We start from the raw sequence: 22,931 nt of genomic DNA, 5'->3' as shown, positions 1-22,931 counted from the left end.
GTTCAGCACAGACTGGACAGCCAGTGGTTCTGTTTATGTCCTGCAGTGCTCTTTGACTCTATGCAACTGCTTTCAGTGGTAGACTAGTCCATGTTCAAATACTCAGTACCAGCCTAGAGGAGTATATCACCACTGCCATGGAATTTATCAGCAATGTGTACCACAGAGTCAGTTGGGTGCTTCCAAGCTGGAACCCCTGGTTGAACTGAGAGATCCACTTACTACTAAAGTGCAGTACTGCAACATTCAGATCAGGTAATCCTGACCTTTGTAAGAAATGGAGATACAAACTCTGTAAAGTTATCAGGAAAAACAAAAGAGCTTGTCATTGATTTTAGAAAAGGGCAGTGCCCGTGCTCCTCTTTAAATCAACAGTGCTGGAGTTGGGAAGGTTCAGAGCTTCAAGTTCCCAGGAATGAACATCACCGATAGCCTGTCCTGGTCCATTCAGGTAGACGCCATGGCCAAGAATGCTCTCCATTGCCTATACTTCCTCAGGAGGCTGAAAAACTTTGACCCTCACCAATTTAATCAAAGAACCCCACCCGACACTGGACATTCTGTCCTTCCCCTTCTCATTGGCAGAAGTTGCAAAAGCCTGAAAGCATGTACCACTAGGCTCAAGAACAACACGTATCTCACTGTTATGACTTTAACTGGCCCCTAGTTTTTAAGATGGACTCTTGACCTCTCAATTTACCTGGTTATGGCCTTGCATCTTATTGCCTGCCTGTGCTGCACTTTCTCTGTAATTGTCACATTTTATTCTGCATTCTGTTATTGTTTTCCCTTGTACGAACTCAATGCACTGTTGTAATGAAATGATCTGTAAGAATGGTATGTAAACCAAAATTTTTCACTCAGTACATATGACAGTAATAAACCAATTTACAATTCATATTTAAATTCTTCCTGCTTAGAACATACAGCTCACCAGTGTGACGTTGAAGCAACTTAGAAGTTTTATTGCATATTCCGCAGGTTTATCACATTCAAATAGATATTTATGTGAAACACTTGAGACCATAAAATTGTGACTTAAATGATTCATGATTGTCACTAAGTATATAAAAGATGGAATAAATCTCCAATACAGCTCCGTACACGTCCTTTTCATGATGAAAGTTAATTTTATTAAATGAAAGATTGCTGTACTCCAGCAAACAATTAGTTCTCTTCCCGAAGCCACATTTTCAGTTGCCACTTCTTAGTGATAAAAATCATTTAATTGTCTGTATTGGAAAACTCAGCAGTGTTTTCATGTTGCAGCCTGTCTCAGATTAGCAGCTTGTGCTGTTGCCTAGTGCCTGATTGGCATCGTTTGATATTACTCCAAACGTTAAAAGCCCCACAGAAACATCTCCTTGTGATATTAGAATAAAAATGAATGAGTCAGCATGATACTGATTTCATAAATGATAGCATCTTTGTTTCTGTGCATTAGTATTTATATCAATGATCTTGGCTATCTATATCCTACGTGCAACAAGAATACTATCTGTTGGCAATGTCAAAGTGTGTTTATGGAACTGTGATACTCTTGACTTCGTGCATAACTGGATCAGTATGTGAATCCTTGTGACTGCCAAAGTCAGTGTGTGATTGGCAATATATGGATGACAGAATTCCCCCTTTGACTTAGATACACTATGTCATTGAGAATCTGTGTGTCATTTTTAACAGTGCACCAATGTTAAAAAAACTACATCTATTTCTATTCACTTCTGCTCCTATCCCCTTTGATTTTTGCACATCTACTTCAGTGTGCTATTCTCTCTCAGCTATTAGCATTCAGTTTTAGCTTTCCTTTCTGGGTTGTGTCGCAATGTCTTGGTCTGTGCTTGTTGTAAGTAAAGAAGTGTCATCTTGGACATCCTCCTCATCTGACTGGACAGTTGGTGTCTCGGCTCCATCAGCTGAATTCAGGCTCTTTGGGTCCGTGGAATTGGAGGAAATAGATGACTTCCTGGATCTCGTTTCTGCGGAATTTTGACCTTGAAGAGTAATCTGATTATTATAAAATTGCTCATCTGTGTGAAGAAATGGCATTGAGGAAATAGTAAATATTCAAAAAGAAGTCAAGAGTAGGATACATTCCAGTTGTTTTCACAAAGCCAAAAATGATCATATCCACCACCCCAGGATTAAAAGCAGCTAGATAAAGCTGGTTCTCATGTAAATTGGACCCTAGATTGCTGTTGCTACTCCACACTTCCAGCATAAGCCCTCCATTTTCATGGTGTAATGCAAACAGACACTATGTCTGGAACACCATTGGGAATCCCACTTGTCTGGATCATTTAGCCGCCTCTAAATCCCATGATTTGGCAGACTATTTCTGAGGTTTTCTGACCAGTAACACTCATCTGACAAATGTTCCATTGCTTTCCTCTGCTTCTTGCTTACCTGACAGTGCTGATACCTCAAAGCCATCCACGTTGAAATTGAGGAAGTCACCGAGTACTTCGTGGTCAGGCACGTCCAAGAGGTCCACCTGCTCCAGTGTGTCCACATTGACTTCCATTGAAGAGACACTGCTAAGTGGTGCTGTGGGAGAAAGAAATCTCTTCAGCCATAAGTGATGGAATTTGCCAGAGATACTTTAACTTCAAATTATAAACTGCCTTTTTTATTTTCCTCTTCTTTTGAAAACTTGGAAGAGATCATATTTTCCAAATGGATTCTCAATAGATTGAGGCAAAGGTTCACGTGCATCTCCTCTGCCCTGTGTCATCTGATGTTCCCAATGTAGCAGCGTCCACGTTTTCAAGACCAAATGCAGAGTTGATGACTGTTTCACAGAACACCCATACTCAGTCAGCAAAGCCCATCCTATACACCCAGCTGCAGACCATTTCAACTCCCCATTCCCACAATGTCCATTCTTGGCCTTTTGTAATGCCAGAACGAAGCCCTGTGTTAACTAGAGGAGCAATACCTTGAATTCCACCTGGGTACCCTGAAACCCAATGACATATTGAGTTTTCCAATTTTAGGCAAACCCTGTGGCGCCCCCCACCGCCGCATTTAATTCTTCCCTTCCCTTTCCCTATGAGCCTCCAATCCTACAATATTTGTTCCATTTGCACCCTCCGCCAACATCCCCCTAACCTATCTTTGTCCTGCATCTCTGCTGGCTCATCCACCCACTCCCCCCAGGTTCCTATTGTCGTTCACTTCCCACTTCTCCAATAACTTCCATTCTCACCCCCTCAGTCCTTGCTATATTTGCAAAAATATAAACTGCTTTAATGTTTGGCAATATCCTTGTGACTACTACTTGCTTTCTCTGGGAGAATCTCATCCTTCTGTTATAGGGCGGTGAGAACAGTATTCATTATAGGTTTCTGGTTAAGGCCTACTTAGCGTTTTAAGTAGTTTCACCTATAGAAACAACAAGATGAACATTATCATGAGAAATAAGGATGGCCAAGCCACTGGGTATATTTAAAGTAGAAGTTAATATGTTCTTATTTAGTAAGGGTGTCAAAGGTTAAAGGGAGAATGGGGTTGAGAAAGACAATAAATCAACCATGATTGAATGGGTCAAATGGCCTACTTCTGATCCTACGTTTTATGGTCCAACCCAACAAAACAGAACATGATAAGCGACAAAGCAACAACAGCAAAATAAGCCCCACTCCCCCCTCACCCATGCAAATATACAGTCTGCAAACCCCAGGACAGGCCATCTTTGGCCTCCAGCTTCCAGCGGACTCGCAAATTCGCAGACTATGTTTGTAGCCCCTTCTAGCTTTTGATTTTTTTTTAAATCCTGAAGATACGATTTTAAAAACCGAGAAAAACTAGCTACTGAAGTCAAATTATTGTAATACTCTATAAACATCACAATCAAGAGTACAATTAAAAGTATTGAAATAGTTTGACACGAGGTGTTTCTTCTATCTTTCTTTTGCATGGCTATGCTCTTTTTGGGGAGTAACAGCTATAATGCTTAGACATTGAAACCAGATAACATCTTGAGGGGCAGACCACATTGCTGTGTTCGGTTTGTTAACACCAGATTTTGTTTTATGGTACGTTCCTGGTTGCCCCAGTCAAATGTTTGCTAAGATTATCACAGGCTGAATTATTGAGATAAGGTCCTGACTCGTATTTAGACTGCATGCACTGGCTCTATTGGGAACCCTTTGCCAGTACACAATCAGATTGTTGCATGAGGACGTTGGGTACTTACAGATGGACAGCAGCTTTAATGTCTGATGAAATTGGGAAGTCGATGGTTAAAGGAAGCATGTTGCTTTTATTGAACTACCAACATAAAATACTAATAAGAGCTATCACTGGCAGCAGGGGGTTGGGGAATCCAGCCTTTTGTGTTGCAGTGAAGGCAGATGCAAAGCACTTATCTAGCCATTCTAATTTCCCATTACAATGTTCATCTTGTCTCTAAAACTATTTCAAAATAGTAAGTAGGTTTATCCAGATACCTATAACGAGTACTGCCCTGACCACCATATAACGGAAGGACGTGGTTCTCCCAGAGAAAGCACAGCAGTGGAATCACAAGGATATTGCTAAACATTGAATCATTTTATCTCTTTGCAAATATCTCATGGACTGAGGCATTTCTTTGGAGCAGAGAAATCTGAGGGGCTACTTAATTGAGCTGCATAAAATAATGAAGGGCCTAAAATTGGTGGAGAAAACCCATTTCTCTTTACAGGGAGGTGTATCACTGATGGCATGCATTTAGCTAATTGTTGGAAAATCTGGAGGTGTTAATAAACAGGAAGGCCTGGAAGTCATCAGCAAATAATATGAACCCGAAGCAAGCCTCCAGCAAAGAGGAAAAGATGTGATAGAACAGGACCAATCAAGTGTGACAGTGGAAAAGTGTGTATGGAACCGGAAGAGATAGCAAAGATACTTAATGAATACTTTGCTTCAGTATTCACTACAGAAAAGGACCTTGGCAATTGCAGGGATGACTTACAGCAGACTGAAAAGCTTGAGCATATGGACATTAAGAAAGAGGATGTGCTGGAGCTTTTGGAAAGCATCAAGTTGGATAAGTCTCCAGGACCAGATGAGATGTACCCCAGGCTACTGTGGGAGGTGAGGGAAAAGATTGCTGAGCCTCTGGCAATGATCTTTGCATCATCAATGGGGATGGGAGAGTTTCTGGAGGATTGGAGGGTTGCAGCTGTTCTTCCCTTATTCAAGAAAGGGAGTAGGTATGCCCCAGGAAACAATAGACCAGTGAGTCTTACTTCAGTAGTTGGTAAGTTGATGGAAAAGATCCTGAGAGGCAGGATTTATGAACATTTTGAGAGGCATAATATGATTAGGAATCATCAGCATAGCTTTGTCAAAGGCTGGTCAGGTCTTATGAGCCTGATTGAATTTTTTGAGGATGTGACTAAACACATTGATGAAGGTAGAGCAGTAGATGTATTGTGTATGGATTTCAGCAAGGCATATAATAAGGTACCCCATGCAAGGCTTATTGAGAAATCCAAGGGGACCTTGCTTTGTGGATCCAGAATTGGCTTGCACACGGGAGGCAAAGAGTGGTTGTAGATGGGTCATATTCTGCATGGAGGTTGTTCACCAGTGGAGTGCTTCAGGGATCTGTTCTGAGAACCCTTTTTTTTCGTGATTTTTATAAATGACCTGGATGAGGAAGTGGAGGGATGGGTTAGTAAATTTACTGAGGACACAAAGATTGGGGGTGTTGTGGATAGTGTGAAGGGCTGTCAGAGGTTACAGCAGAACATTGATAGAATGCAAAACTGGGCTGAGAAGTGGCAGATGAAGTTCAACCCAGATAAGTGTGAGGTGGTTCATTCTGGTAGGTCAAATATGATGGCAGAATATAGTATTAATGGTAAGATTCTTGGCAGTGTGGAGGATCAGAGGGATCTTGGGATCAGAGTCCATAGGACACTCAAACCTGCTGCACAGGTTGACTCTGTGGTTAAGAAGGCATATGGAGCATTAGCCTTCATCAGGGTGGGATTGAGTTTAAGAGCCGAGAGGTAATGTTCCACCTATATAGGACCCTGGTCAGGCCCCACTTGGAGCACTGCGCTCAGTTCTGGTCTCCTCACTACAGGAAGGATGCTGAAACTATAGAAAGGGTGCAGAGGAGGTTTACAAGGATGTTGCCTGGATTGGGGAGCATGCCTTATGAGAATACATTGAGTGAACTTGGCCTTTTCTCCTTGGAGCGTTGGAGGATGAGAAGTGACCTGATAGAGGTGTATAAGGTGATGAGAGGCATTGATCGTTTGGATAGTCAGAGGCTTTTTCCCAGGGCTGAAACGGCTAACACGAGAGGCCACAGTTTTAAAGTGCTTGGAAGTAGGTACAGAGGAGATGTCAGGATAAGTTTTTTTTTTACACAGAGAGTGGTGAGTGCGTGGAATGGGCTGCCAGCAACTGTGGTGGAGGCTGATATGATAGGGTTTTTTTAAGAGACTCCGGGAAAGGTACATGGAGCCTAGAAAAATAGTGAGCTATGTTCCAAACCTATTCTGGTATCTGTCCCCCACTTTTCCTTCACTACATCAACGACTGCATTGGCAATGCTTCCTGCACGCATGCTGAGCTCATTGACTTCATTAACTTTGCCCCCAACTTTTACCCTGCCCTCAAGTTTACCTGGTCCATTTCTGACACCTCCCTCCCCTTTCTAGATCTTTCTGTCTCTACCTCTGGAGACAGCTTATCTGCTGATGTCTACTATAAGCCTACTGACTCTCACAGCTATCTGGACTATTCCTCTTCTCACCCTGTCTCTTGCAAAAATGCCATCCCCTTCTCGTAATTCCTCCGTCTCCGCCGCATCTGCTCTCAGGATGAGGCTTTTCATTTCAGGACGAGGGAGATGTCCCCCTTTTTTAAAGAAAGGAACTTCCCCTTCTCCACCATCAACTCTGCTCTCAAACGCATCTCCCCCATTTCACGCACATCTGCTCTTGCTCCATCCTCCCGCCACCCCACTAGGAATAGGGTTCCCCTTGTCCTTACCTACCACCCCACCAGCCTCCGGGTCCAACATATTATTCTCCATAACTTCCGCCACCTCCAACGGGATCCCACCATTAAGCACATCTTTCCCTCCCACCCCCTGCTTTCCGCAGGGATCGCTCCCTACACGACTCCCTTGTCCATTCGTCCCCCCCATCCCTCCCCACCGATCTCCCTCCTGGCACTTATCCTTGTAAGCGGAACAAGTGCTACACATGCCCTTACACTTCCTCCCTTACCACCATTCAGGGCCCCAGACAGTCCTTCCAGGTGAGGCGACACTTCACCTGTGAGTCGGCTGTGGTGATATACTGTGTCCGGTGCTCCTGATGTGGCCTTCTATATATTGCTGAGACCTGACGCAGACTGGGAGATCGTTTTGCTGAACACCTACACTCTGTCCGCCAGAGAAAGCAGGATCTCCCAGTGGCCACACATTTTAATTCCACGTCCCATTCCCATTCTGAAATGTCTATCCACGGCCTCCTCTACTGTAAAGATGAAGCCACGCTCAGGTTGGAGGAACAACACCTTATATTCCGTCTGGGTAGCCTCCAACCTGGTGGCATGAATATTGACTTCTCAAACTTCCGCTAATGGCCCAACTGCCCCTCGTACCCCATCCATTATTTATTTATATACACACATTCTTTCTCTCTCTCTCCTTTTTCTCCCTCTGTCCCCCTCACTATACCCCTTGCCCATCCTCTGGACTTCCCCCCCTCCCTCTTTTCTTTCTCCCTGGGCCTCCTGTCCCATGATCCTCTCATATCCCTTTTGCCAATCACCTGTCCAGCTCTTGGCTCCATCCCTCCCCCTCCCTGTCTTCTCGTATCATTTTGGATCTCCCCCTCCCCCTCCCCCTCCCACTTTCAAATCTCTTACTAGCTCTTCTTTCAGTTAGTTCTGACGAAGGGTCTTGGCCTGAAACGTCGACTGTACCTCTTCCTGTAGATGCTGCCTGGCCTGCTGCGTTCACCAGCAACTTTTATGTGTGTTGCTTGAATTTCCAGCATCTGCAGAATGCCTCGTGTTGGGCTATTGGTAATGCTAGGTAATTGCTAAAAATAAGTACATGTTCAGCACAGCTTTGTGGGCTGAAGGGCCTGTATTGTGCTGTAGGTTTTTTATGTTTCTATGTTTTGAAAATGTAGAACTCAGGGCAACAGTTACCAACAGAAGGCAGGCAACCAGAAAAAATAACATCATAAGGCAGTCACCAGCAAAATATAGAAGAGTAGGGAAAGGAAGAGGAGGGCAGTAGTAATAGGGGACTCGATAGTTAGAGGGTCGGATAGATGATTCTGTGGATGCAGTCAGGAGACCCGGATGGTAGTTTGCCTCCCTGGTGCCAGGATCCGGGATGTTTCTGATCGCGTCCAAGATATCCTGAAGTGGGAGGGTGAGGAGCCAGAGGTCGTGGTACATATAGGTACCAATAACATAGGTAGGAGAAGGGAAGAGGTCCTGAAAGGAGAATATAGGGAGTTAGGAAGGGAGTTGAGAAGAAGGACCGCAAAGGTAGTAATCTTGGGATTACTGCCTGTGCCACACGACAGTGAGAGTAGGAATGGAATGAGGTGGAGGATAAATGCGTGGCTAAGGGATTGGAGCAGGGGCAGGGATTCAAGTTTCTGGATCATTGGGACCTCTTTTGGTGCAGGTGTGACCTTTACAAAAAGGACAGGTTGCACTTGAATCCTAGGGGGACCAATATCCTGGCGGGAAGATTTGTGAAGGCTACTGGGGAGACTTTAAACTAGAATGGTTTTGGGGGGGGTGGGAATCAAATTGAAGAGACTAGGAGAGAGGAGGTTAGTTCACAAATAGAGAAAGCTAGTAGACAGTGTGTGAGGGAGGATAGGCAGGTGACAGAGAAGGGGAGTGCTCAGACCGAAGATGTAGGGGAGAAGGAAGAAAAAGGTAACAAAGTTGTTTGCACCATCAGGGATAAACAGAGAGTAAGAGGTGGAGAGTTTCTTAAATGCATCTATTTTAATGTTAAGGAGCATCGTAAGAAAGGTGGATGAGTTTAGAGCATGGATTGATACCTGGAAATATGATATTGTAGCTATTAGTGAAACATGGTTGCAAGAGGGGTGTGATTGGCAACTAAATATTCCTGGATTTCGTTGCTTCAGGTGTGATAGAATTGGAAGGGCAAGAGGGGGAGGTTGCATTGTTTGTCAGAGAAAATATTACAGCGGTGCTTTGGCAGGATAGATTAGAGGACTCATCTAGGGAGGCTATTTGGGTGGAATTGAGGAATGGGAAAGGTGTAGTAATGCTTAAAGGGGTGTATTATAGACCACCTAATGGGGGGGCGAGAATTGGAGGAGCAAATTTGTAAGGAGATAGCAGATATTTGTAGTAAGCACAAGGTTGTGATTGTGAGAGATTTTAATTTTCCACATATAGACTGGGAAACCCATTTTGTAAAAGGGCTAGATGGTTTGGAGTTTGTAAAATGTGTGCAAGATAGTTTTTTGCAGCAATACATAGAGGTACCAACTAGAGAAGGGGCATTGTTGGATCTCTTGTTAGGGAATGAGATAGGTCAGATAACAGAGGTATGTGTTGGGGAGCACTTTGAATCCAATGATCACAATGCCATTAGTTTCAATATAATTATGGAGAAGGATAGGAGTGGACCCAGGATTGAGATTTTTGATTGGAGAACGTCTAACTTTGAGGAGATGCGAAAGGATTTAGAAGGAGTGGATTGGGACAATTTGTTTTATGGGATAGGTGTAATAGAGAAATGGAGGTCATTTAAAGGTGAAATTTTGAGGGTACAGAATCTTTATGTTCCTGTTAGGTTGAAAGGAAAGGTTAAAAGTTTGAGTGAGCCATGGTTTTCAAGGGATATTGGAAACTTGGTTCGGAAAAAGAGAGAGATGTACAATAAATATAGGCAGCTTGGCGTAAATGAGGTGCTCGAGGAATATAAAGAACATAAAAAGAATCTTAAGAAAGAAATTAGAAAAGGTAAAAGAAGATATGAGGTTGCTTTGGCAAGTAAGGTGAAAATAAACCCAAAGGGTTTCTACAGTTCTATTAATAGCAAAACGATAGTGAGGGTTGTGGGCACGTGGCCAAGTGGTTAAGGCATTGGACTAGTGAACTGAAGATCGTGAGTTTGAACCCCAGCCGAGGGAACGCGTTGTGTCCTTGAGCAAGGCACTTAATCACACATTGCTCTGCGACAACACTGGTGCCAAGCTGTATGGATCCTAATGCCCTTCCCTTGGACAACATTGGTGTCATGGTGAGGGGAGACTTGCAGCATGGGCAACTGCCGGTCTTCCATACAACCTTGCCCAGGCCTGCGCCCTGGAGAGTGAAGACTTTCCAGGTGCAGATCCATGGTCTTGCAAGACCAATGGATGCCTTTATAGTGAGGGATAAAATTGGTCCCTTAGAGAATCAGAGTGGACGGCTATGTGCGGAGCCAAAAGAGATGGGGGAGATTTTGAACAATTTCTTTTCTTCAGTACTCACTAAGGAGAAGGATATTGAATTGTGTAAGGTAAGGGAAACAAGTAGGGTAGTTATGGAAACTATGATGATTAAAGAAGAGGAAGTACTGGTGCTTTTAAGGAATATAAAAGTGGATAAGTCTCCGGGTCCTGACAGGATATTCCCTAGGAACTTGACGGAAGTTAGTGTAGAAATAGCAGGGGCTCTGACAGAAATATTTCAAATGTCGTTAGAAATGGATGGTGCCGGAGGATTGGCATATTGCTCATGTTGTTCCATTGTTTAAAAAGGGTTCTAAGAGTAAACCTAGCAATTATCGGCCTGTGAGTTTGATGTCAGTGGTGGGTAAATTGATGGAAAGTATTCTTAGAGATGGTATATATAATTATCTGGATAGACAGATTAGGAACAGTCAACATGGATTTGTGAGTGGAAGGTCATGTTTGACAAATCTTACTGAATTTTTTGAAGAGGTTACTAGGAAAGTTGACGAGGGTAAAGTGGTGGATGTTGTCTATATGGACTTCAGTAAGGTCTTTGACAAGGTTCCACACGGAAGGTTAGTTAGGAAGGTTCAATCGTTAGGTATTAATATTGAAGTGGTAAAATGGATTCAGCAGTGGCTGGATGAGAGACGCCAAAGGTGGATAACTGCTTGTCAGATTGGAGTCCGGTGACTAGTGGTCTGCCTCAGGGATCTGTACTGGGTCCAATGTTGTTTGTCATATATATTAATGATCTGGATGATGGGGTGGTAGATTGGATTAGTAGGTATGCAGATGATACTAAGATAGGTGGAGTTGTGGATAATGAAGTAGGTTTTCAAAGCTTACAGAGAGATTTAGGCCAGTTAGAAGAGTGGGCTGAAAGATGGCAGATGGAGTTTAATGCTGATAAATGTGAGCTGCTACATTTTGGTAGGACTAATCAAAATAGGACATACATGGCAAATGGTAGGGCATTGAAGAATTCAGTAGAACAGAGGTATCTAGGAATAATGATGTATAGTTCCCTGAAGGTGGAATCTCATGTGGCTAGGGTGGTGAAGAAAGCTTTTGGTATGCTGACTTTTATAAATCAGAGCATTGGGTATAGGAGTTGGGATGTAATGTTGAAATTGTACAAGGCATTGGTAAGGCCAAATTTGGAGCATTGTGTACAGTTCTGGTCACCAAATTATAGGAAAGATGTCAACAAAATAGAGAGAGTACAGAGAAGATTTACTAGAATGTTACCTGGGTTTCATCTCCTAAGTTACAGAGAAAGGTTGAACAAGTTGGGTCTTTATTCTTTGGAGCGTAGAAGGTTGAGGGGAGACTTGATAGAGGTATTTAAAATTATGAGGGGGATAGATAAGAGCTGACGTGGATAGGCTTTTTCCATTGAGAGTGGGGGAGATTCAAACAAGAGGATATGAGTTGGGGGTTAAAGGGCAAAAGTTTAGGGATAACATGAGGGGACCTTCTTTACTTAGAGAGTGGCAGCTGTGTGGAACGAGCTTCCGGCAGAAGTGGTTGAGGCAGGTTCGATGTTGTCATTTAAAGTTAAATTGAATAGCTATATGGACAGGAAAGGAATGGAGGGTTATGGGCTGAGTGCAGGTCGGTGGGACTAGGTGAGAGTAAGAGTTCGGCACGGACTAGAAGGGCAGAGATGGCCTGTTTCCGTGCTGTAATTGTTATATGGTTATACTCACCAGGAGAGAGACCAACAGCAGAGGCAGCCATGGGAGAAGGTAGTTATTGGCAAAGACAGGCACCAGGAGAAAGCTAATCAATTGGAGAAGGCAGTTACCAGCAGAAAAACATTACTGGTCGGCAGCAGAGGCTAGGCAACAGGGAACCACTCACCAGTGGAACAGAGTCAACAGCAAAAATCAGGTTCCAGCAGAAGCTGTTATGAGAGTGCAGGTACCAGTAGAAGATAAATACCAGTAGAAAGTAGACACCAGCAGAGGAAAGTCGTCATGAGAATACAAGCACCAGGATCAGATAATCACTAGGAGACCATCACAAGCAAAGGTAATCACCAGGTGAAGGCTGAAGAAAGTTGCAGCAAAAAGCAGTCACTTCCAGAAGGCAGGCACCAGGAGAGGGCAGATTCCAATAGATGATGTTCTAAGCCAGGGGTTCCCAACCTGGGGTCCACAGACCCCTTGCTTAATGGTATTGGTTCATGACATAAAAAAGTTGGAACTCCTAGACTAAGCAAATAACATCTACCAGGCAGTGTTATTACTTTTATTTGCTCAATTTGTCTTCTTTTGCACGTTGGTTATTTTTAAGTCTTTGTCTGTTTCTGTAATTATCTGATCCTGGTGCTCGTATTCTCATGATAACACTGGCAGAAACCAGACACCAGGGAAGATGTTTTCCAGCATTTATAGTTAAGAAAATGATATATAATATTGTCAAAAATGAGGAGTAAGTATGTTGAGATAATTTCAGATTTCATTAAAAAGATCAAGAAATTAGTAAGAAAATGGATGACAGAATACACAAATAATTTAATGCAAAATAAAAATAAAGACCATAAAAGCTTCTACATTTCCCTTTCTCAGAAAGGATACACTTGCAAAAGAGGTAGTGTAACAAGGATTCACTAAATCGATTGTTGACATGGTGGACCTACAGGATGAAGAGAGATTAAAAGGACCAGGGCTGTCCTGCCTTGAAATTCAAAGAATGAGAATTGATTTCATTGAAGCATACTAAATTCTTACTGGGGTAGATGCTTCCTTTGGTTGGGGACAGGAGGTGGGGTTCTAGAACAACATTCAGAGTAAATTTACTATCAAAGTGCGTATCTGTTACCATATACAACCTTAAGGTTCTTATTAATACAGTCATGTACAGGGAAAAATGAAATACAATAGAATTTTACAAAAAAAACTATTACCTAAAAAGATAAAGATTTAAAAATAACCAATGTGCAGGAGAAGACAAATTGAGCAAATAAAAGTAATAAAAGTAACATCAATTGTAAAGAGACCTTGAAAGTGAGTCTGTGGGTCAATGAATCAGATTAGAGATAATGAATGAATTTATCCATGTCAGTTCTGGAGCCTGATGGTTGTTCCTGACTCTAGCAGTGTGGGTTATTTTTAATCAAGGCTTCTGTAACTCCTGCCTGATGATAGTAGTGAGAAGGGGGCATGGCTGCCTTCTCAGGGTCACTGCCTCAAAATAAGAGTTGGCCCATTCAGGACTAAGCAGGAAAGACATTTTTTTCAATACCCAAAAGGGTAATTGAGGATGAATTACTCATTATGTTCAAAACAAGAGATTGATATTGATATATTTTGGATATTGAAGGAATTATTGGATATTGGACTTGTGCCAATAGTAAAGGATCCGCTGTGATTTTATTGAATACTGGGAAACACACACAAAATGCTGGAGGAATTTAGCAGATCAGACAGCATCTATGGAGAGGAATAAACAGTCAACATTTTGAGCTGAGACCCTTCATCAGGACTGGAAAGAAGCCAGAAAAAGATGGTGAAGAGAGGGGATGGAGTACAAGCTGGCAGATGATAGGTGAGGGGGAAGGTGGGTGGGTAGGGGAGTGGAGAATCAAGTGAGAAGGTAAGAGGTGGCAGCAGTTAAGGGATGAAGAAGAAATAATCTAATATGAGAGGACTGTAGACGATGGGAGAAAGGGAAGGAGAAGGGACATCAGAGGTAGGTAATAAGCAGGTGACGAGAAGAGAGAGGATAAGAGGGGAGGCAGAATGGAGTATGGGGGGGGGGGGGAAGAGAAATAACCAGAAGATAGAAAAATTGCAGAATCTCTTGTGTTATTGATTAATGGGCAAGGCACAAGGGACAGAATGGCTTATTCCTTTTCCTGCTTGTGCTCACCAACGGCAAGAGAAGGCTAGCAGCATTGTTTCTTAAAAGCCCATCTAGTTAGCTCAACATCATTACAGGAGAAATCTCAATCGATTTGGCCAACAACTGACTGCACACTCATCAATCTCCTCCGTTTTGCAGCAGTTAATGATGGATAATTAATGCAAGGATCACCAGTAAAGTTTGATCCCGTGAAGGAACAAAGGAAGAAAAGAAGGTCAGCTCTTACTGAGTCAGGATTAGGCCCTGCTCTGGCAGCCAGAGCACCACATCTAAGCTATTAGAGCAGTCTGATACTGGAAGAGACTATCTGTACTCACGCCTCTGAGGCCTGATTGGCCAGTATGCTCTGGAGAAGCAGTCTGCATCAGGCTGGAGCACATCTTCGAAGAAACTCTGCCGGTCCCTAAACTTCATCGCATGGGCGTACTCAGCACTCAGCAACCTTAGAGGGTGTTCTGGTTCAGCTGAAAAGCAGAAGTGCAAAGGTCACAGTGTGGTCAACATGAACCTTGCATAAATCTGAAATAAACAAGCTAATAGACAAAGACAAAGCTATCCAGTTTTCTGCAAACCATCAAGTTTGTTAATATTCTGATGAGAAGGCAACTTGGTGTCCATATATAATCGGACCTTCTGTTTCGCAGACAATCTCTCAGTCAAGGATGAGCTGCTTCCAGATGGATGATAAAAAAAAAGGAGGGCTATGAGGGAGGAAAGGGTTAGATTAATCTTAGAGTAGGTTAAAAGGTCTGCACAACATTGTAGGTCAGAGGGCTTGTACTCTGCTGTTCTATGTTCACTCCTGTTGTTTGAGTTCTGAGAGTGTGCCAATATGGGACTTGCAGGCTCTGGCACAGGCAGAGCAGATTGGGTGGGTGGTTGGGTAGTGAGGGATAATGTGTTTGTCCTCCATGTTCTCCCTTTTCAAGAAATCCTATTGACTTTTTGGATGCTTTTCCAATTTAAGGGGGAAGGGACCAGGAATCTCCCTGTATCTGACAATTCCAAATCCAAACTTAGACCAATTCAGGATCTGGATTTTTAAAAAAAAGAGCAGACCAAATAGATGGACCTGGAAAACCCCACATACTAACCGTTAGGACCTTGTGCCTAAATTTGGAGGGACCTCCACAGAAGCCTGACAATTGTATTCACAGGACATTATTTAAGGTTTGATGGTCATTGTGCTTAAGCTGTGCTTATCATCAGAGGTGAGAAAACACTGGCCTACAGTCAGAAGGGTGTAGCGCTGAGAAACCTTGACATTAACAGTTCCATGATAATAGGTTAGAGTCAGGAGAGGTAACCTGTAGATTACCACCTACTCTTCTCCCTTAACAGCTGAATCAGTATTCCACTATGTTGAATCCCACTGGGAAGAAGCACAGATCAGCAAGGATGGAGAACGGTCTTTGTATGGCAGATTTCAATATTACCAAGTGTCCCATAGGATGCAGCAATAAAACTACCACAGTGCAAGTGCTAAGGGAAACTGCTCAGGAGAGAAATCTATCTGATCTCGTTCTCATCTGCCTACCTGCCCAAGGTACATCTCTTTATGGTAATATTGTTGGAAGTGACCACCTAATTGATCTTGTTGTGAGGTGTCCAAGCCCACACTAAGTATACTCTGCAGCAGAGTTACTGAAGTGAATGGGATAGCACTAACCTGGAAACCCAGAACTGAGCATCCTTGATACATCATGGGCAAACAGCTGCAGCAATTATATATTCTGCCACAACATTCATCCTCATGACCCGGCCAATAAGAACTAAGAAATCGGAGCAGAAATTGGCCATTCATTCTTACTCCCTCCCAATCTGCTCTGCCACTGAATATGATCTCCATTTCATCTGCTCAAAATCCCTTCAACTTAGTCTTGAGCGTGCTCCATGATGGAGCATCTACAGCCACCTGAGGCAGAAAATTCCAAAGGTATTCAATCCTCAAAATTTCTCTTTATTTTGTTCTGTGATGATGCCTGCTTACTGGTCAGTCAGCTTATTGACATCCAACCTACTAGACCCTCTCCTGTGTGCTTCAATGAGTTCACCTCTTGATGAATATGGGCCTCAAGCTTTCAATATTTGGCAGAAGTCCTCCATCCTTGCCGCCTCCCGCCAATGATCAGCCTATTAAATCCATGCTGATTACAAGGTACAGAGGCTAAAACTGTTCACAGCCTGCAACCAAACCATTTGTTCCCAATCTCAGTTTCCAAAGCTGTAACCACTCTGCAATTCTGATAATATTTATAACTTTTTTCAGCCTCTATTATAAGTAGCAGCTTCAGCCTGAAAATTAACAAGTGCCCCTTGAAAATGCAGATATTTTACTTCCATTGTTCCCCCCCCCCCATATCTAGTTGCATCCTCAATATCTTCATAAATATTCCCTGATCATATTTTGACTTACTGCATCCTTAATGAAGAATTCCAATGTTTGCAAGCACGGTTACCAGATTGCATGGGTTACTATTCCCCAGACTCTTTCTCTCTTCTTCCCTAAGAAGAAAATGTTATCTTGCTATCTTGAAAGCTACTGGAACTGTTTCAGATTTTTAGGAATGTTGGAAGACATCAATATTTCAGCTTTTAGAAATCTGGGACATAGGCCATCTGAATCAGGGATTTATTTGGTTTTAGTACCCTTAATTTTTCCAGTATTTTCTCTACAGTGATTTAATGATTTTAAGTACTTCACTGTCCTTAGACTATTGATTGTTTCCCCTACAATTATGTTAGAGTTGTATCTTTTGCAAAATATTAGATATAATGCCTCAGCCATTTCATTAATCCCCCTTATTGTTTTTATTGTGAATGCAAGACCCTGCTGGACATTGGTTGTGTAGAATACTGCAAGCCCATTTCACAGGTTTATTGGCGAGACTGGCGGTGAGGGAGCTGCATTGCCTTGGTTGTTACGCAGACAAGGCCCACAGTGTCTCAGAGTCACTTGTTGGCAGTCACCAGCAAAGGGGAGAGGTGGATGTATGCGCTGCATTTCATACTGGGCTGGGGGCTGGCCCCTTCTCAGAGTGCTGCCCTCCGGTGTTTGCTTGGTGGAAGAACAAGCTGGATCAGGAGAACTCGGACTTGTTTTTCTGAAATCATAACTATTCCTGCTATGTGCTGTGTGCTGTTGGTAATATGTTTTGCACCTTGGTCACAGAGGAACACTCTTGTTTGGCTATACTCATGTATAGTTGAATGATAATTAAACTTGAAACTTGATTATGATTGGTTCTGTCACTGGTCTGTAGAACCACATTTATTTTTTCTACTCTTTTACTTATATTTTCAGAATCTTATGCAGTATTTTATACGTTTCTTGCTAATTAGCTTTATCAAATTCTATGGTCATTTGCTTCTGCTTTCCTTCAGCCTTACCATTCTTCATTGCCACTCTATAGTCTCATATGGATCACTGCTGGATGTTTTATTTCACTGGAAATTTGTCATTGTGTATCTACCTCACTTTGTCATCTGCTGTAATGCAATATTTGCTCTTCTAAAAATTAACTCATTTTGAAAAGGTTGTGATAAAAAATTATGTCAAGGGGAATACGGTAAGCAATTTGAGAGTTTCAGACTTACAATGAAAAAGTTACTTTTCAAAAATATAGGTGTTTTTCTAAGCTATAAATTTATTTTATTACTTCAAACTAAGCATACTAAAGTCTGTATGTTGCATTGTTTAATAATGTATCCTTACACAAGTATCAACAGGATGAGACTAGCAGCCAGTGTTCTTTAGTGATAATGATAATTGATTACTGCGGGGATGTTACATGGAAGCAGTTTTATTTCCCCAAGACAAACTTCACTTTCCAAAGTAACACTCAAATGATTCTCTAATTCTCTAATTTGACCCACGTAATACAGTGTTGCCTGATTCATCAAACGCTACATCCAAATTTGCATTTTGAAAATGCGTGTTGTAGCACAATTGGCTGTATTAGTGAGGCTTAGATTCAAAGAGGAGTGGATAAGATATAATGGGAGAAGCAGGATCTCCCTTTAGGAATTCTACAATTGAACCTGCCTCCACTACTTACCCCAGTAATGCATTCTGGAGCCTGGTTATCCATTGCACAGAAACACTATCTCAGGTTGCTTTTGTTTCTTTTTGCCAACAACCTTCATTCTACACTCAGTGACCACTTTACTATGTACACCTGTACACATGTTCATTAATGCAAACATCGAATCAGCCAATCATGTGGCAGCATAGGTGTACCAGAAGGCTATGTGCTTAGCCCCATTGCTCTACTCATTTTACACTATGACTGCGGGGCTAAGCACAGCTCCAATGCCATATTTAAGTTTGCTGACGACTCCACTGTAATTAGCCAAATCAAAGGTGGTGACGAATCAGCATACAGGAGGGAGACTGAAAATCTGGCTGAGAGGTGACACAACGACAACCTCTCACTCAATGTCAGCAAGACCAAAGAGCTGATTATTGACTTCAGGAGGAGGAAACGAGAGGTCCATGAGCCAGTCCTCATCGGGGGATTAGAGGTGGAGAGGATCAGTAACTTTAAATTCCTTGGTGTTATCATTTCAGAGGACCCATCCTGGGCCCAGCACATAACTGCAAATGTCAAGAAAGCATAGAAGCACCTATACTTCCTTTGAAGTCTGCGAAGATAAGGCATGACATCTCAAACTTTGACAGTCTTCTATAGATGTATGGTGGAGAGTTTATTGACTTGTATCTGCCATAGTTGGATGCATCAGCAATGGAGATGAGGCTGAGTACAGGGCTACGGTAGGAAACTTTGTCACATGGTGTGAGCAGAATTATCTGCAGCTTAATGTGAAAAAGACTGAGGAGCTGGTGGTAGACCTGAGGAGAGCTAAGGTACCGGTGACCCCTGTTTCCATCCAGGGGGTCAGTGTGGACATGGTGGAGGATTACAAATACCTGGGGATATGAATTGACAATAAACTGGACTGGTCAAAGAACACTGAGGCTGTCTACAAGAAGGGTCAAAGCTGTCTCTATTTCCTGAGGAGACTGAGGTCCTTTGACATCTGCCGGACGATGCTGAGGATGTTTTACGAGTCTGTGGTGGCCAGTGCGATCATGTTTGCTGTTGTGTGCTGGGGCAGCAGGCTGAGGGTAGCAGACACCAACAGAATCAACAAACTCATTCATAAGGCCAGTGATGTTGTGGGGATAAAACTGGACTCTCTGACGGTGGTATCTGAAAAGAGGATGCTGTCCAAGTTGCATGCCATCTTGGACAATGTCTCCCATCCACTACATAATGTACAGGTTGGGCACAGGAGGGCATTCAGCCAGAGACTCATTCCACCGAGATGCAACATAGGGCATCACAGGAAGTCATTCCTGTCTGTGGCCATCAAACTTTACAACTCCTCCCTTGGAGGGTCAGACACCCTGAGCCAATAGGCTGGTCCTGGACTTATTTCCTGGCATAATTTACATATTACTATTTAATTATTTATGGTGCAACTAACGAAAACCAATTTCCCCCGGGATCAATAAAGTATGACTATGAATATGACTGTGACTGTCACTGCCTGGTATGGAAACACCAGTGCCCTTGGACATAAAATCCTACAAAAAGTAGTGGATATAGCCCAGTCCATTATAGGTAGGGCTCACTCCACCTTGAGCATATTTACATGGAGCATTGTCACAGGAAAGCAGCATCCATCATCAGGGACCTCACCACCCAGGTCATGTACTCTTCTCACTGCTGCCATCAGGAAGAAGGTACAGAAGCCTCACAACTCATACCACCAGTTTCAGGATCAGTTATTATCCCTCAACCACTAGGTTCTTGATCCAGTGGAAATAACTTCATTTGGCCCATCACCGAACTGTTCCGACAACCCATGGACTCACTTTCAAGGACTCTTCATCTCACGTTCTTGATATTTATTGCATATTAATTAATTAATTAATAATTATTATTATTACTTTTTTCCTCTTTGTATTTGCACAATTTGTTGTTTTTTGCAAATCAATTGTCTGCCTTTTTGGGTGCAGTCTTTCATTGATTCTACCATAGTTTTTGGATTTACAGAGTATGCCTGCAAGAAAATGAATCAGGGTTGTATATGGTGGCATATATGTATTTAGATAATAAATTTACTTTGAACTTTGAACTCAGTGCATGGAAGCATGCAGACTTAGTCAAGAGGTTCAGTTTTTGTTCAGACCAAACATCAGAATGGGGAAGAAATGTCATCTAACTAATTTTGACTGTGGAATGATTGTTGGCACCATTCAGGGTGAATTGAGTATCTCAGAAATTACTGATCCCCTGGGATTTTCATGCACAGCAGTCTCTAGCGTTTACAGAGAATGTTGTGATAAACAGAAATCATCCAGTGAGTAGCAGTTCTGTGGGTGAAAATGCCTTGTTAATGAGAGAGGTCAGAGGTCAGAGGAAAATGCCAGACTGGTTCAAGCTGACAGGAAGATGACAATAACTCAGAGAACCATGTGTTACAACAGTGGTGTGCAGAAAAGCATCAATGAACACACAACATGTCGATCTTTAAAGTGGATGGGCTACAGCAGTAGAAGACCACATCGTGTTCCACTCCAGTACCAAATAAAGTAGCCATTGAGTCTATGTCCCCCATTTCATTAACCCTTTGCCCAATGGAGACAGCTTTATTCCATCATCTCTGTCTATACCCTTCCTGATTTCAAGTAGCTGTATCACATCCCATAATTTCAGTAGTTCCAAGAACAACCCCGTCCCCACTGAACTCACAGAGCTACAGACTCATCACAGAAATTATTTAAATAATCTTTACTAAAACCCTTACATCTTTCCTAAATATCTGGTTACAATAGCCCCACACTACATACTGTGTTTTGTCTTGATTCGGTGTAATGTTCATTTAGAATCAGAATCAATGTTATTATCATTAACATATATTGTGAAATTTGTTGTTTTGGTCAGCAGTACAGTGCCCAGTATATAAAATAGACCATGAATTACTAAGAATATATATACAGTTAAGTAGTGCAAAAATAGTGAGGTGGTGTTCATCGTTTCATGGACAGTTCTGAATCTCATGGCGGATGGGGTAAAAGCTAATCCTAAAACGTTGAGTGTGTGTCCTCAGGTTCCTGTACCTCCTCCCTGACGGTTGTAATAAGAAGAGGGCATGAACTGGGTGATGGGGTTCCTTAATTTACTGCAAAGTATTAGGGATATCTCTTTAAAAATCTTACATAGAATAACAGGATCTAACATGTTACACACCATGTCAGTGTTTTGTCCCGGTCCCTCCCACTGACACAAAACTTTTGAGTTTGAAAATATACACCTCTTTGCAAGATTACTGATAACAGCCAGCTCTTCAGATCTTGGGTGAAACGCTGGAAGCTAGTGACTCAGCGTCAGCCCTTTCTCCGATATGCTTTAAATCTGGCTGTTTTTCTCACATTCCTTTCCAGTGACCTGTCCTTCCTCTGGATCCCAGCAAACTGATAACATACAACGGAATGGAGGGGTGGATTACAGTATTACTTACAGGAGTTTCTCTTCCCGGATGTCCCTTGCGCTGACATCTCTATAGCAGAATAGGAACTTCTCAGAATCCAGAGAGGGATGAGCAGGTGCCTGTGGCAATCGGCACCTCTGGCTGTGAGCTGGAAGCTTGTGACTGGACTGTCTGCTTCCCAGCGTCCAACAAGAACTGGCAGTAGCCACACATTAACCAGCGACTGTGGCATCAACCATTCAAACCACACAGAGGGGTACTGGCAGCGGCACGTTGCTTTCACGCTCACTAGCCGGCTCCCCGTGTTCACATCTGCTGTAGCGGTATGAAAATATTTGGACCAATCTGTAAATGTTTCTTATTGAGAGGGTAAAGATCAGTCTTGAGGATCCCGCTTTGTTGAATCGGCAGTTCCCTCCCCTGCTACCGCAGCATGTGAATTAGCACAGCCAGCCAGCTCCTTAAATCACTTCGTTCCTCAGAAGCAATCTCTAGGCTCTTGTCAAGAGTTCCAACAGAGGGCTGGAAACTTACAGATGAGTAATACTGTAAAATTTCCCTCATGAGAACATAATAAGAGGTCCGGTCACATTACACCATGTTTAATGTTTCAAACTGGTAACATTTTCCATAACCCTGAGAGATAAGAACATTGGACTATTGGAACACTATCACTTCAGAAACCTAATAACTTATCAAATACGCAAACACGAGGAAATCTGCAGATGCTGAAATTTCAAGCAACACACATATAAATTGCTGGTGAACGCAGCAGGCCAGGCAGCATTTATAGGAAGAGGTACAGTCGACGTTTCGGGCCGAGACCCTTCGTCTGGTAGACTATAGATGCTGCCTGGCCTGCTGCGTTCACCAGCAATTTTTATGTGTGTAACTTATCAAATACTTTCGGACATGGCTAGATGCAGAGTAACTGCACTCTTATGCTGTCCCATTAAAAACAGCTGGTGTGATACAGAGTACGTCTCCCACTACAATGTCCCTTTGAACACTGGGCAGAAACAGTGCTGGTTCAATACAGTACTGTATAAATTTCTCACTTACACCATTCGATAAGACTCCCGGAAAAGAAGCAGAAGA

The 22,931-nt window shown here is 42.7% G+C and overlaps 1 protein-coding gene across 1 annotated transcript; it reads right to left on the bottom strand.

The window, feature by feature from the left end:
• Nucleotides 1-945: 945 nt before the first annotated feature.
• On the bottom strand, nucleotides 946-22,248 carry LOC134336932 (dysbindin domain-containing protein 2-like). The gene is made up of 4 exons (XM_063031606.1): nucleotides 21,864-22,248; nucleotides 14,651-14,797; nucleotides 2,407-2,547; nucleotides 946-2,030 (listed from the first exon to the last, which is right to left on the bottom strand). The coding sequence occupies exons 1-4, from the start codon at nucleotides 22,063-22,065 to the stop codon at nucleotides 1,798-1,800; spliced, it is 723 nt and encodes a 240-aa protein (XP_062887676.1). The 5' UTR covers nucleotides 22,066-22,248; the 3' UTR covers nucleotides 946-1,797.
• Nucleotides 22,249-22,931: the final 683 nt, after the last annotated feature.

This window comes from Mobula hypostoma, chromosome 2 (genome assembly GCF_963921235.1).
Source record: "Mobula hypostoma chromosome 2, sMobHyp1.1, whole genome shotgun sequence".
In the NCBI taxonomy this organism is placed as follows: domain Eukaryota; kingdom Metazoa; phylum Chordata; class Chondrichthyes; order Myliobatiformes; family Myliobatidae; genus Mobula; species Mobula hypostoma.
This window is presented reverse-complemented; position numbering and strand designations above follow the sequence as displayed.

What these genes read in the sequence shown, in the direction of transcription:
- LOC134336932 (XM_063031606.1), bottom strand. Translation starts at nt 22,065, where the DNA reads ATGCCACAGTCGCTGGTTAATGTGTGGCTACTGCCAGTTCTTGTTGGA. An exon ending in GCCAATCAGGCCTCAGAGGC is followed by an intron (nt 2,548 to 14,650) that starts GTGAGTACAGAT and finishes TTTCTCCCACAG; the next exon opens with CACCACTTAGCAGTGTCTCT. An exon ending in TGAGGTATCAGCACTGTCAG is followed by an intron (nt 2,031 to 2,406) that starts GTAAGCAAGAAG and finishes TTCTTCACACAG; the next exon opens with ATGAGCAATTTTATAATAAT.